Source organism: Asterias amurensis, chromosome 18 (genome assembly GCF_032118995.1).
Source record: "Asterias amurensis chromosome 18, ASM3211899v1".
Lineage (NCBI taxonomy): Eukaryota > Metazoa > Echinodermata > Asteroidea > Forcipulatida > Asteriidae > Asterias > Asterias amurensis.
In genome coordinates, this window is record NC_092665.1 from 1,115,318 (window position 1) to 1,130,919 (window position 15,602).

Genomic DNA, 15,602 nt, shown 5'->3' on the forward strand with positions numbered 1-15,602 from the left:
GTTATGTTTACATTGTCTCTGCTGCGCCTTGAACAGCTGTCAAGATTTCTTACAAGTTAATACCTTTTATTATTATTTTATTATTATAATTATTATTATTTGCAACAAATGTATAATTCAAATTGAAAATTTGTTTATTTTCATATAAAAACACAAGACCAAATAAAAAGTCACAGACTAATGGCATTTGGTTAACAATAAAATAACATCAAAAATATATGTTCAAGTATATTATGTTAAACTTGAATTTTTGTGTAATTAAGAGCAGTTTATTCATTGTTGTTGAATTGTTTTTCTCTCTTTAATTTAAGGTTCACTCCTCTGGTGAAGGTTGAGGGCAGTATTGTGAATTACACCAACTACGAGACAACAACCATGTTCTGCATCTCCTCATTTCAGTACATCGTTGTGTCTTTCCTGTTCTCTAAGGGACCGCCGTATCGAAAGCCAATCTATACCAACAGTAAGTCAAGAAACCCTATTCTATCACCCCAATTCTGAAACAACTTCCACTGGCTCTCTATCTCTCAACATCTTCAAGCTGATGCTCGATTGTCCACAAAGCACTTAACGGCAAGGCTCCCATCTGTATCTCAGAACTACTTGAAGTTTACATTCCGTCAAGGAATCTTCGATCAAGTTCAATGCTTCTCCTCATTGAACCCAAGTCTCGTCACTCATGGGGTGACAGGTCTTTTTCTTCAGTTGCGCCACGCATCTGGAACTCGCTACCACTTAATCTTAGATCTTGTCTTTGTACCACAAAATTAAAATCTCTTTTCAAAACTCATCTTATCTCACAGGTTTTCAAGGACTAATTTATTTGTTTGTCTTTTCTTTGTTTTTGGGTTGACTGCGCCTTAAACACCCAGCAGGGTGGATAAGTGCTTATTACAATCTTTATTATTATAATGATTATTTAGTATTATTAATACATTGATTTCTTTGTTATTCCATTTACAGTTTTATTTACCATCGACCTGGTTTTTTTGCTGCTGTTTACCATCTTCGTGGTTATGGTAGAAGTTCCGGCAATATATAATTTCATACCTGTGAGTATTAGTTTGAATTTTGTTTAGTTTAGCAAATATTTGATTCTTTCCAATGACTTAATATAAGGGTTTGCTTTTCGACCCTTCGGCTTGACGCTTTCCTAATTTGTAAAGCTGGCCCCAATTTCATTAAGCTGCTTTGGTGAAAGTCCACATGAGTACCATTTTTGACTGGTATCCCGCATATTTTTGCTTAGCAGAACGTTTCTAAGCATTATTTGCTGCTGAAGTAGCTCTGGGCCCGCGAATATTGCTTTTATGTGTGACAAAAACAAACATGCACTTTAACAGGTTCACATGTTATAATTTGCACATGACTTGATATTTTACTTTGTTAATTGGTTTAGCTGATAACTTATCTGCATTATATTGTCATGCTTATGTTAATCTGACACTTGTACATAACTGTTTTTTCTAAATTGTATTGTTTGTATTGAAAGTGCCTTTGTATTCTTCATTCTACTGTTTTATGTTTATGCTAATTATTTACATTATTGTGATATGTCATTGTGATATAATGTCGTATTGAATCAAATTGAATTGAATTGAATTGAATTGAAATGAATTGCTTTGAATTGAATTAACTTGTTTTTTTTCTGATTGATTTTAATGGTCTGTACTTGTGTGGTTGTTTTTAATGTGTGTTTTTTATGACAGGGAAAATACTTTTCATGTTGAATTGATGACTAAATAAATCTAATGTAATCTATTCTAATCTAATCTATTTCTTAATTCTTAACTTCAAGCTTGCTGTCACTCTGTTCTCTTTGTTTAACTTTTGTAGATTAACAAACTGTAGGCCTAAGCGTAATTATTTCTTTATTCTACAATTTACTGTTTATCTTGTTATGTATTGTTGTAACGGGCACACCCATCTTAAGCCTCTGCTTTTAGGATAATGCCTCCATGAGCCAATGTGGAAATAAATGTTCCTTTGAATTTGAATTTATTAAAATTGATAAACTTTGTGACTCGAAGGTCAAATTACAGAGTCATTACAATAGTGCCAAATAGATAGGACATATAAAAAATTAGTATAAATAAAATAAGAAAAGCAGATTTAACCCTTGCTTATAAAAAAAAAACAGGATCAAAGAAACACCTTACTGTAGTGTAAAAGGGAAATGGATTAATTAAAAGGGACATAAACGTTTAAATAAAACATTTAATTAAAATAAAACCTCACTATGACAATAAAGTGGAAAAGTTATTAAGAATTAGTTAAACATACGAATAATGTAATAAGGAACATATCGCTTTGATCTTTGAAAATTAATTGTTATGATTTACTCTTTGTCCTGTAGTTGAAGACAGTCCCGTTAGATTTCCGGTTTATGATCTTGGGACTCGCCGTTGCCTATTTCCTAGCAGCAATTCTCCTGGAGGTAAGTTGATACTTTGTTGTCAGTGAAAACATGAGAGAAATTGTTCACAGTGCCTGGGGTAGCATTTGTGTACAAACTGCAGAGACTGAGGCTTTGTCCAAAACAGCTACTACGGCTACAGGTATGGCTAGATCAGACGCCTGCCATTGTTGAAGAACAGGCAGACGCCTGCGATCTATAGCCGTAGCTGTAGCCAAAGTTGCCGTTTCAAACACTGCTTTAGATTGCTGTCTGTACTACAACTACTAATACTATTAACAATATACGTAAACCCATCCTGAACTAATTTTGGCAAGACCCCTTACTTAACTGTACTTTGGCTTATAAAAGTAATGCCAGTACAAAAAAAATTCATTTATGTTAAGATTTATTAAAACAGTTAAGAGTAGGTAAATATCATTTCTGATTTGGCTTAACTTATATTTTTTGTTTTTTTGTATAGAATTTCTTGGCAGAGAACACCTGGTTGAATCAGATAATCTCCTGTCGTACTTGTCGAAGCAAAAGTTTATCCAAGCACGCCCAGGTCGAAGAAGAGCTCCTGGCTGATCCCAACTGGCCTCCGCTCTCCAGCCGCCCTCTCATCGCTGCTCAGACCAATGGGAAATGCGTAGACGAGGGGTCCGTCACCCAACGGTCCGGCAAGCCAGCAGCAGAGGGCAGTGTTGAAACACCAGTCTGATTCTTGTAAAAGTCGTCAACGAGAATTCAAACATGCTGAAGCGCACACCACGGGATCTGAAAGACGTCGCTGTGCGACTTTTTCCCTCTAGCTGTCGTACAGCCTAAAAATGCCACGTGGACTTGATGATCTTGGTACATTTTTGTTACTTTTGTACTGTGTAATGATAAGTCATAAAATAAAAACGAGGTACACTTTGTGCGTTTTTGTTTTCCTTATGTAGAAACTAAAACGTGAGTGGTGGAGTTTAGTAAATGTGTGAGTGTTTGTTACAATGTTTAACATTAAAAATGTTTTTTTTTTTCGGAAGTGTAGTGGCTCCTAAGTAGAGATTCTCCAAAGCAAGTGCTTTATTGCGGATATCTAAATAACGCGGCCCAGGGATTGAATTTGACACTGGCCCGCGGAGACCAGCGATTTCAGTGATGGGGCAACACTGAAGTGTTACATTGTTTAAAAAATTATTTTTTCAGAAGTGTAGTGGCTCTTAAGCTAATTCTTCAAAGCAAATGCGGATACCTGGAGGCAAGCAATTGTAGTGTCGGGGCAGTAAACTCAAGACGGGATAAGTGCAGTGGTCTTGTTTTTTTCCATCAATTAAACTTTTTGTGTGGGTTTACTGGGTTACTGGGTTTACTGGGTTACTGGGTTTACTGTGGAATAATTCTTATGGGTTTTTCCTCCCACATATACGCTGAAACTTTATTTCTTGTCTTCTCTCCATGGGGTTCTTGGCTAGTACAGTGATTAAGTTTGCTTTTCTGAGAGTCATTTGCTTCACAACCAGTATTAATAAATGGAGTTAAATAAATGCAAACTGGATCAGGTTGGATAAATACAATACGCATAAAGTTGGGCGAGATAATTATTGACAAAATAGTGAGACCGTCAACAAAGGGCTTGATAGCTCAGTTGTTGGTAAAGCACCGGCATGGGGTAATCCGGAGGTCGTTGGTTCAAATCCTGCCTTAGTAAATTTTGTCTTTGTTTACCGGTAACCTAAAATAAGTATAGGCCTACTAGTGTGGCTTAAACTTCCTCAAACAAAATGCTCCCAATCAGAGTGCTTGTTGTAAAGTGCTCATTCTTTTTGAATGTTCATCTACAGGATTAGAGAAAGCATAGAGTGTAGTAAGGTCATCACACATGTACATTTTGTGGTGGCATGGTTGGCTTGTGCGTAAAGCGCTCGCCTCATCACCAAGGTGACCTCGGTTCGACTCCCGGCCAGGGCCATATGTGAGTAAAGATTTTAAACAATTGAACATGTATTCAGTAAAAAAAAACGACAGATGTACAAATTCTGGAGACGTATAATAATGTACGTGCATGCATTCGGTGTTAACTCTATTTAGTGGAACAGGAAAGATGTATTTGCGTGGTAGTGTTTGAAGCAAGTCTAGGATGTTTTGATACTACTAGTTGTAATTTTTATGAACTAGACTTTCAAATTAACAAATGATTGTATATGCTTATAAATTAGACAAAGTATAATGTTCGTTTCCATGGAGATCGATCTTGTTGATTGATAAAAAACAAAGAATGTGTAGATTGCGCAAATGTTTAGACAGCTGGGTGAACATAGACTACTTGACAATCTTGTTATTTTTTCTCTGTTCACCCAACGAGGATTTATATGTACCCAGTCTGTTTCCCTTGTGGTTTATAACTTGAAATTATCATGCACAAAAAAGCTACTAATACTATGATTTTGCAAATACCTTAGCGAAGTTGAGAAAGATTCAGCTAGATTAGAAACCTCTGGCATTAACTACTTTTTGCATCTAATATTTACCCTGCGAGTATTTATAATCCATAATATTTATGAGAGATGTAAATACTCCAGGATTTTACCATCAATATGTAGCGATACATATGTGACAAAACCAAATGGGAAAACAAAAAGGTTTCCATAGTGGAATTCTTGCGGCTGGGGTATATGTATTCAACAAAGAATTTGGTGTACAAAGTCCATGGAAGGTTCTTAGCTACAGGGACAAAGGAAAGAACAAAAATGTCTCCGCAGGGACGCAAACAACAGAATGTGTGTTTATAAGCCAAAAATGAATTAAGGCGACAACAAAAATCACAGTTCCTTTATGATCATATGATGATGTTGCTGGATGTGAACCATGTAAGTAAAATGCGCATGCCTAGTTGTAGCGGTGTTTTCCTAAAATACCTTTGTACAAAAATAAATAAATAAATAAATAAAAACTTGATTTATGCTTGAGAAACTTTATAGCACTTTGAAAATTTCTGTGAGGAAAAAAAATCAGTGTTTTTTTTCATGAGTTTTACTGAAAGGTATATCTCGGCTCAACTTCAAAACACTTCCAGAATGAGTAAAGTAAACTTTGGAGCGATTGTAATTAAGTATCTTGATAGACGAGTGTGAATGTAGATGAGTAGGGTGCATGAATATTAATGAGCTGATGAATATTCAAATCACCGTGAATAACAATGTAATAATTTACATAATAATCTATTATATGTACTATGCAATTTATATAGCATAGATAACGTATTATTATATGTAATTTTGGTGTTATATAAAAAATATATATCTATATACGTTCATATATTCATTTGCAAGTACTTTAATATAATATATAATCAGAATCTTAATGTGTAAAAGACTTTTTTTTGTTTTTGTAAAATGTGTATAGACATGTGTTAACTTTCTTCCACCCGGCCTGACACAAGAATCAAAAGCAATAATTAAAAAAAGAATAATTGTAAAAGCTTGCAGACAATGATATTAAATTGTCAAAGACCAGGGCCATATTTCATGGCTCTGCTTACCATAAGCAAAGAATCGGCGCTTACGGAAGCAGGGAATTCCTTTGAAATGTATTTCACGTGTTAGAAGGGAGTTTTTGCTTTGCGCATGCGTGTTCCACATTGCTAGGCATTCTTCGCCTACTGCAGCTTGCCCAGAAATTTTGCGTCTGCACTGTAAGCGGAGAACGATGATCGTAAGCGCAAAATTCGGCGGTAAGCAGAGCCATGAAATTGGGCTCAGTATCCATACTTTATGTGACCTACTAAATACATGTACATGAAACAATAAGCCTATTCAAGTTTATGCACTATCGGTCATATCAAACTCATGTGACAGTAATGGTGAAAAAACACATGGTTCAAATGTTTTCAGCATTAAGTTTTGGACATTCAGATATTTCCACTTTGATTTGAAGGGATTGTATAATCAAAATTGTATGTTATTTTTCCATCATTGGAAAGACTAACTTTTCTTCTTTCCAATCATTGTAAGCTTGGGTATGGACAGTGAACATGGACAAAACTACAGCTTTTTAACTAATACCATAAGGATTTAGAGCTTTAGTTAGTTTGAAAATGGTTTTGAAAGTCGACTGCAAGTTGAAAAAAGTGGCGTCAGAACTCCTCCAACTGTTTAGTGCAAGATTTTAAAGATGGCTGACTGTACACTTAGAGACATCAAGTGAGATTTATGTATATTCATTAGTGTCTTCAGTGACCTATGACCCAGTGAATGACCTTTGACCTGTAGTACTTTTCCATGAATAAAATAGAAAACATGTCAAAAGTAGTACGGTGCTTTGTTGTTATTAACTTTATATTAGATTTATAATGGCCCAACACAGGATCAGAAAGTCTATCGGGTAAAGCCATTCTAGGTACGGGCTTCTCAAGGGCTAAGTCTTGCAACTCACACCTGTTATCTCCATGTAATTCCTTTTCCAAAAAGTGGACTGCATAAACCAGTAGGGGTGCTGAATGCCCAGGTAAATTAACTGCTTATCTGTTAAGTTTAACGACCCAAGTAATTCAATGTAAACACACCCACTCACTAAAAAGGATGTATACTTTTCAAATTTTTGTGGCCTAACTCAGAAATTATTTCATGGCATTTTCCTGTGATGTAGATTCCTCTCGTGGGTTGCTGAAGGTGAAATACAGCCTGTGTAATGGATATATACATGTAAACTAAAATTAATGGCCTGACGTTTCAATCCTAGCAGAGTCTTTCACGAAGGATAAACAAGTACCAGTAATAACATTTGACTCAACACCATGTACATTTTGAATATTAGAAATTTATTTGCTTAAAAAAACCTCTTACTTCAGCGTACTTCAGTACAATGTTTACTTCCTGATGTTTCCCATTGCAAATAGACGAAATGCAGTGTATGATTTTTGGTTTTAAATAATTACAAAGTTGTACATTATAATACCCATCAATTTGAACATAAAAGTAAGTAATATTTCAATGGCAGTAAATGGTTACAGGCAGAAACTCTTAATGGAAAAACAAAATATATAGTTTAAAGAAGGGCTTCAAGGTCAAACTCGGTTTTTTTACACGCTAATTTGGCAATAGATCCTTTAACAAGGGGCTCCGTGGTCAAAATCAAGGCTGGAAGAACACAATAGTCTGGTTCCCATTTGGAAAGTGATTATTAGCATTCATTATTGTTATTCGATACAAGGAAAATGACCAAGATGGAGGCTGCATGATTAAGGTCTGTAGGAAGAAGCCTTGAAAATAGAAACAAATTAACTGTACACTTTTTGCCATGTGGCCTTGCCATTAGTTGCTACACCTCTTTTAGGGGGGGGGGGGCTATTAATTATGTACCATGATATAGTGTATCCAAACATTTGTTTCTGCATTCTTTGAGTGGGATAGTGGGTGGGGAGGGGTAGAGGCTTTCCACCCCCATCTGGTTCAAATGTTATTACATGTATGTCCTTTGCTTGTCTCACAAGGAATGTGGCGTCGGTTCAATGGAAAACATTCATCCACATAATAATTCCTCAAAAGCAAGAGAAAATACACTGTACTTTTTAAGCTCCAACCCCTTCTTAAGAGGCTGTTACCTTTTGCTTGCTTATACAGACTTTATTCTTTGGATAAATCTTTTACGGTTGAGTTTGAACGGCCTCTTAACTTGTACCAGGATAACATTGAAACTCTTTAGTATATAATTGTAAAAAAAGGCTTTAAAATGTCCTTAGAATATGATTTTAAAGGAATGTCATTTACAAATTGACAAGAAAACCACTGCATGAGAGGTTTATAGATAAATTAACTTACAATGGTCCAATCACTTCAAATTTAGAGTACCTTTATTCACACCACAAAGTGTAAGCCCAAAAAGTAAAAAAAAAAGTTTAATTGTTTTAATAGGAATGGTTCATACATGGTCAGAGTTAGTTTTTATATACAATAGCTATTTACAAAATGGTGGTGGGAGGCTTTTTGGTCAGAGTGTAACCAAACCAAGGCTGGCAGGAGAAAAAGCCTGGTTCCTTTTTGTACATTGAACATTACCATCCATTACTGTTACTGGATACAGGGAACATGTCCAAGATGGTAGCAGCATGATGAATGTCCATTTAAAGTGGGAAATTAAAAAATGCTCTTTTTCGTTGAAAAGGTCAACAAGAAAAAACAGAAGATATCAACTTCTTAGCGAGTCAAATCAACATTTTATGAAACACTGAACAGTCAAAATAAATATGTGGGAACTAAAACTTGAACTTTACTTTACAAAAGCTAAATAATAACACCACTAATTCAAAATGAGGCACTTATACACATGGAACATGATTACCGAAATTGCAAAACACAGACAACTTCTTGCAAGATGGGTGAAAGTCATTGAAGACAAAAAGGCCTGGGCCCAATTTCATAGAGCTGCTTAACGGTGGTTTTTTAACCTCACTGTGCCATTTCCTTTTAATGGTGCTGCTTATCGTAAAAGCATGCTAACCTCTCCGTGCTTACTGCACAAAAATAAATGATGTCACAATGAAATCCAAGGTGAACGTGCAAGATGGCCGTCTAATTTTCTTGCTAACCTGTGAAATATGCTTAGCAATTTTTTCTGCTACAGTAAGCACAAAAATTTGCTTTACCGTTAAGCAGTGCTATGAAATTGGACCCCAAAAAGGGCGGTGTACTGGGTATCAGTCACTAAAACTTCAAAAGTTTTCCTTGTCCAGCATGGGTTCGTACTTCCCAACGAGACGAGTGGGCGTGCCACTATTCTGGCGCCGTCTGGACCCCGTCTTGTCGTAGATAATAAGACCTTGTCCAGAATGAAGACTGACAGAATGTACGTCTTTTTCGAGGTTGCGTGTTGAGAGGGGAGAGCGTGGAGGGGCCGTCTGTGACCCGTGAATCTTTGCAGTCAAGGAGAGTTTAAGGCCGGTCTTTTTGGATTTTCTGGAGTGACCTGAAAAACAAAACAAAAAACATGTCACTTAGTGAATGTTTGATAAAAACTTCAAAAATATATCACAAGAGAATATTGTCAGCACCAGGGCTAGAATTTTGGAGGAGAAAATCCACAAGACTGCTGGACTCTGAGCTCAGAAAGGAAGCTGCTTGGCTTATGTTGTTTTATATGGAACTACAAAACAGGAAAAGGAAATCGACAAGTAAGCCGAGATGCTATACAGCCGGCCTTCCATGCATTTTTAAACACTGAACATTGTACGAGTACAGGTACACACATTTTTTTTGTACTTCATACATTACATACCCTGTACACAGTACTTCATACATAGCAATTATGCCTACACATTTAGCTTTTGTGCAAATAGTTACCGAAACAAAAGTTTGCAAGACAAGAAAAATGATGAGAATTTCCGCCATTTTCACACTGAAGTTCCCAGGTTAAGTTTGGTTGGTGTGATCACTGGCTACAAAGCAGTTACAGATTGTATAGCTTCTGACTAGCATCCCCGAACAAAGATAATGACATACCCGAGACCGCCAACATAAGGCTAGACTGCCCACAGCAATTGCCGTGGTGCCCTGTGCTTTTGTTGTGCTGCCCTCTGCCCTTAGTAGTGCCCCGTACAAAAGGAAAATTGCTGTGCCCCTTCAAAAGTGAAAGTCAGTGTATAAAGGAGAATTCTCAGCATGCTTTCGAGAGCCATTTTTCTTTAAAAAAAAAAAACAATACATGTGCTGCAGCTGCACCCAGCGTCCCAAAAAAAATAACCCACTAAACAAGTTTTTAATCCAATGTGAAAGGAGGCCGAAAAATCCCTGCATTTGAACAAGAATAACTAACGTGTACATGCACAGACCTTGAGTCAAAGGCTTGTGAATCAAGGTTCAAATCATACAGGGTCCTCGGCCTCTACACTCGGAGGACCTGAGAGAGTAGACACAGACAACAAGGAATAATTAGAAGTAGTACTAATAAGAACCTCACACATTGATTGACGATGGGTCTCTGGGGTGCTCCGGGGCAGACGTACGCTGAATTGAAGCAAGGTCTTTAAAATGTTCTTGACTTGGTGTTTATCTTGATTTAAAAAACTCTACTGTGCAATCTGGTACCAATTTCATGAAGCTGTTTGGCAGAAAGTTCAGCTAAGCAAATTACTTGGATAAGCAAGAAAATGACCAGGGTACCAATGGCATCAATGGTATCTAGATGGTGTTTGGCTGGTAACCTATTTTTGCTAAGCAAGTTTTTGTGCTTACCGGCTTTAAGAAATTAGGCCCTGGGCGGTCTATGTTTTTCTATTTAATTACATTGTTTCGTCCATGTAGGCCTATCATTCGGCACTCCATTTGCATGTACCGGCCCGATGCTACATGTAGCTTTTGCATGGCAAGAACCCTGGGTCTCACTGCGTAGAATTTTGGTAAAGGCATTTTGTGACAGAGTACACAAAGCACATTAAACTGCACTGTTTTTGTTTCCAGTTTTCTAAGGCACTAGGAAGAATTTAACAGCTGAAAAGAGAGGACATAGTTTAAAATTGTTTGTTTTGCATGCCCAGAAGGGAGGCATATGCTGCCTTCACAATGCAAAGTTCTTGTTCATAGCGTGCAATGCAGATTAATGTATACTATTCAGTGACACAGAAAGAGTTAGCCTGCAGTTCTACTTCAGATTAAAAAAAATTCTTGCCTATTTAGAAAAGTCAACATTGTATAAAAATTCCCGTTACCGTTACTCGATGCAATAAGACTCGTCTTCTGCGAGTCGTCTTCCACTGTTTCCTCCGTCAACCGTTGCTCCTCAACCATCTTGGAAAGTTGCTGTTCATACTCCGGGGTGTCGATTTGGACGAGTCCTTTCTCGCTGGAATGTTCTTGGGACAGGAGTGGGTCCGGTTTAGGTTGTGATTGGTCGATTAACCTGGCCGTGTCGTCACTGTTGCTGTTGTTGCTGGATAGGTTTTGTTCCTCTTCGTGTGTTTCGGCTATTGTTTCTGGTTGGACAGCTGGAGGCATTTCAAATTTACCTACACCGCAGAGTTTAGAAAAGAAACAAAAAATGTTAAATCTCTGACAGTCCTCAACCTTTTTAGCGACTACAGCTGTTATAAGCAGACAAAACTGCTTGACAAGTTTCTTTGCTTAGCAAAATTGTAGTGGGGGCATCGGCCACAACAATGCAAACCTAATGTATGCACGTTTTGCTGGTAACCTATTTCTACTAAGCAAATTATTCATTGCTTAGCAAGTTTTTGTGCTTAACAAGTTTTTGTGCTTACAGGCTTTATGAAATTGGGCCCTGGACCGGTTAGCTTGGCATTTCACTGGTCCATCAGGTTTGTCCTTAGTCTTCTTAAATATTTTCTTCCTGTTGCCCCTTACCAATTAGCTTTTAGCCTTGTTTGGGGCGACCTTGTAAACAAATTGAATACTCTTTATACATTTTTACCTGTACTTTTATTGTCCTGTTGGAGCATGGGGGTCCTTGCGACATTAATAGTCGGTGACCGTGGGTCTGGGTATGTAAATGGACATGGAGTACGTGTCACCCCTTCAGTGGGTGACCTGGGATCCGTGTCTGGAATAGGCGTTCTGGCAATCTTAATCGTGGGCGACCGCGGGTCCTCAAAGCTGTCATCGGTACTGAGGCCCGGCTTGGGGACTATGATCGGTGTCCGGGACACGTCGTCCGTGGGAGAGCGGGGATCTCTGAGTTTCACCAGACGGCGGTTAGTGAGGGGTGTATGGTTACCATCTCCTCCTGCCCCGGTGTCTTCGCTGGTCGGAGCGGACGGGTCATCTTTGTGAAGGCTGGTTGTATCTGGTTTACTTTCGGCTCCTCCCATTGTCTTTGGAAGCTCTAGTAATCTTGGAAGACGATTGTTCAACTTCTATATCATATAAATTAAAAAGGGAAGATACTTTAAATAAGTTGTTTTACAACATTTCACACAGTGAACAAATCAATGTAATCCAGTTAATTTAGGTTATGTAAAAATTACTGATGAATACAGTGCAAAAACGCATGTATAATAAAATGTAAAAAAAATATAATATATTTTTGTTGTTCACATTTGACAGTGTAACAAGAAAATCTGAAGAAATACAAATTAATTTCTAGGTTGATTCAATTTATACGCAATGAAACAAGCTTATTCTATTTAATGTGCAGTACAGTACATAACACATGTGCACACATTGTTACATAACACTGTGTCAGCATCTGGTTGTACGTACAATGCATACATTGTCAATGTATACATTGTCAATGTACAGAGGATGCATTCCAAACCAGTGAGGCCTAAGTGCACAAACCAGTGTTTGTCCACTAGAAATTTGTCATTGACTGCCCAGCAGGACCAGTTATGTGTACATTGTAGCTTTCCATTTCACTAACCCAAATAACACAAAAAGCCAATCAAATTCAAAATGTTAAATTGAAAATATCTATCATGAATGACATCACAAGTGCTGAAAAACTGCATTGCCCAATGTATTAATACTGTTGCTAGGCAGGCAGAAGTCTGTCCAATGCACAATGGGTTCAGACCGACAGGATGCTTTGCACTACAGAGTTGTATTTAACTTTGTATCGTTGGAAGGTCATTCATGTCAACTCTGCAACTGCATGAAGTCTGTTTACCACTGTGTACAGCACAGCAAAAGGAATGGCCTTTTGTAACCTGTGTTTACTCCAAACTGCTTCTTTGACCTTTAATACTGCACTGTAGCTTAGCATACAAAGGTTTCCTCTATGCCTTGAATAATTGAATCCAGCCGAACCAAGCATTGTACAGTCACAGTAGTGCAGTGTTAGCAAGTCACAGATTTGAAATCTACACTGTATGGTTTTTTTTACTCTAGAACCCCCCCCCTACTCCTTCCAACAGGGGCACATTGTGTGTGTACAAGTGTATATTTCACAAAGAGCTAAGATTGATGATTTTTATTTTTAACTCAAAGTCAGTCTTTGTTAATTGCAAAGTGTGATGTCACATCTTTAAAAGGGAAGGGATACTTTTCACTCTTGGAAATTAAACTCAATACTTAAAAGTAATTGGTTAGAAGCATTGTACACTGTAGTTTTATACACATGTGTATATACTGATACAAAACATACAAAGAAAATAGGTTTAAAAATTGAAGTTATTGAAAAGTTCAACAACCAAAAAGTGTTCGCTCTGCCTCTAGTCTATGATGACCCCAATGCACTGTGGAATCAAGCAAAGAAGTTCTTTGTGTGAAAGGAATGGCCCTGTAGCTAAATTGTTTAAATTTAGTTTTTTTTTTCCATGAAAATGAAACTCAGGCAAGTTTTGATTTCTCTCTAAACCACTCAATTACAATAAAAACTTCAAATGATTGGTAGACCACAAATATGTTAGCTGGCACTGGTGGTTTAGCCATTTCCTGTGTAACGTAGGTGAACTGTGGCATTGTGCAATCATTGAGCGCTACAGTGTACAATGTACAATCACGGTTACAATTATTTTAAACTTTTAAAGTGTAAAATTTGTAAATCATACAGAAAGGTGTTTTTATTGATTAATAGTAATGTTGCATCACATGAATACAACAAAAGCAATCTTATAAATAAAAAAAAGGAATAATCAAACAAATTTTGTTACAGAAAAAGAAAACAACTGATGTAACTATAGAAACAGAGGGAAATGGGAGAAATCATAAAGTGTGCATTTTAGGTCTATGTCTCATCTCACAAACTCACAAACATTTAACAACAGAAGTTGAACTAAAAAGCTCAGCAATGGGCAACTTAGCACTCACTCAACAAACTGGGTTAACTTTTTAAACAGATTGCTAAAATGTACAGCAAATAAACACAGTGTACCCCAAACGGAACACTTCTCCAACACTTCCATGACTTCCTTTCCAACACTTCCTTATACAAGGATATTTTTAGAAAAGGAAAGACCTGTAGCTAAAAATGAAGCACCCGAAACTTTGTTTTGCAAACTCGTCAGTCAAGACACAAACCCAAGTGTGTTTGTTTGACACAAATTTATAATTTATTAAAAATTGCCATGCAGTTCAATTGACATGACTGTGAATCCTGCCACCTATCAATTGTTGAAGTTGTTCACATTTCCCCGCCCCCCCCCCCCCCCCTTGACTCTGAGTAATTTTCATAACTCATGAAAAAGTGGTGACAGAATCATAAAACGCAAACAATTCTCCCAATGACAAAAATGCATCAGATTTGTCTTTGGTCTTCTGGACATCAACTTGATTTCAATCTCATTTTATTTCTCACCGTATAAATGTATAATACAATTATGTTTATTTTTAATCATTGGCAAAGCTTTAAAGTGAAAAACAAAGATGAAAGAAATCAACTGATTGGCTAAATTATTAAAAGTTGTAGCAGAATACGTTACCAGTTTGATTACTTTAATTAGTTACAGACACACAGGCACTCTCTCATCAACTTACTCAGTCCGTCTCGCAGTCACCAAAAACAGGTTGAATTAGAGAACTGTGAAGTGTGTTAACTGACTGTCCTAACTAACAAAATAGTCAGTCATGTGATAGGCTCTACCAGTTTTACCACTCTCCATAAATAATGGTGCATACAATACGTATACAGACTTTTTAATTTGAAAAGCAGATCAACAAAACTGGAAATATCTCAAAACTACCACCATGAAAACCATGTTCACGGTGTGTTACTGTTGCTAGTGTTCAAATGACTCAGACTCTGTCAGAGGATTTGACCATGGAATTCCTGCCTCCTTATCTGACTCAGTGACTGACATTTAAATTAAACCATTCTACTGAGTCAGGTCGGATCGCCCAGCTCAGCTGTAGTTATGTTTATTTGTAAATAGGCCTACAAAATAGAAGAAACCGAAATAAAAGACACCAACAATTTACATACAAAGAACAGATCTTTTCTGCTAAAAAATGGTATCTAATACAACAGACAGCTGAGGAATCATATAATCCTCTAAATTATGCAAAATGTGTTTAACAAACTTTACTTACACACTAGTTTTTAGTCGAGCACACTCAGTCACAGCAACCACATCACAAGCACGACGATTAAATTCCAACGGTTGACTCATCATCAATGATGTAAATATACAGCAGACATTCCTATGACATCTGTTTGAAGAAATTTCACCCATTCACAAAGATTGTTTCATATCCTGTTTGATGTGGTTTTGACTGACGTCCTCTCTGATTGGTCACTTGTTAACGAAGCGATCTCAACAAGTGGATCTGGTGAA

General features: G+C 37.1%; 2 protein-coding genes across 5 annotated transcripts in view; one reads left to right on the forward strand and one right to left on the reverse strand.

The window, feature by feature from the left end:
• LOC139951142 (polyamine-transporting ATPase 13A3-like) overlaps positions 1-6,693 on the forward strand; it is a 63,232-nt gene extending 56,539 nt beyond the window's left edge. For all 4 annotated transcript variants that reach the window (XM_071949999.1, XM_071949995.1, XM_071949997.1 and 1 more), the window contains exons 29-32: positions 312-463; positions 964-1,052; positions 2,357-2,437; positions 2,880-6,693. In XM_071949999.1, the coding sequence (XP_071806100.1) occupies positions 312-463; positions 964-1,052; positions 2,357-2,437; positions 2,880-3,119 (562 nt within the window). In that variant the 3' untranslated portion in view covers positions 3,120-6,693. The remainder of the gene's footprint in view (positions 1-311; positions 464-963; positions 1,053-2,356; positions 2,438-2,879) is intronic.
• Positions 6,694-7,183: 490 nt separating this feature from the next.
• LOC139951144 (uncharacterized) lies at positions 7,184-15,439 on the reverse strand. The gene is made up of 4 exons (XM_071950002.1): positions 15,358-15,439; positions 11,804-12,245; positions 11,085-11,381; positions 7,184-9,346 (listed from the first exon to the last, which is right to left on the reverse strand). Exons 2-4 carry the CDS (start codon positions 12,198-12,200, stop codon positions 9,093-9,095), a joined length of 948 nt encoding a protein of 315 aa, XP_071806103.1. The 5' UTR covers positions 12,201-12,245; positions 15,358-15,439; the 3' UTR covers positions 7,184-9,092.
• Positions 15,440-15,602: the final 163 nt, after the last annotated feature.

Coding starts and splice junctions, on each gene's coding strand:
- LOC139951144 (XM_071950002.1), bottom strand. CDS start 12,200: ATGGGAGGAGCCGAAAGTAAACCAGATACAACCAGCCTTCACAAAGAT. Junction 11,382..11,803: donor ACAGGACAATAAAAGTACAG/GTAAAAATGTAT, acceptor TCTGCGGTGTAG/GTAAATTTGAAATGCCTCCA. Junction 9,347..11,084: donor TCTTATTGCATCGAGTAACG/GTAACGGGAATT, acceptor TTTGTTTTTCAG/GTCACTCCAGAAAATCCAAA.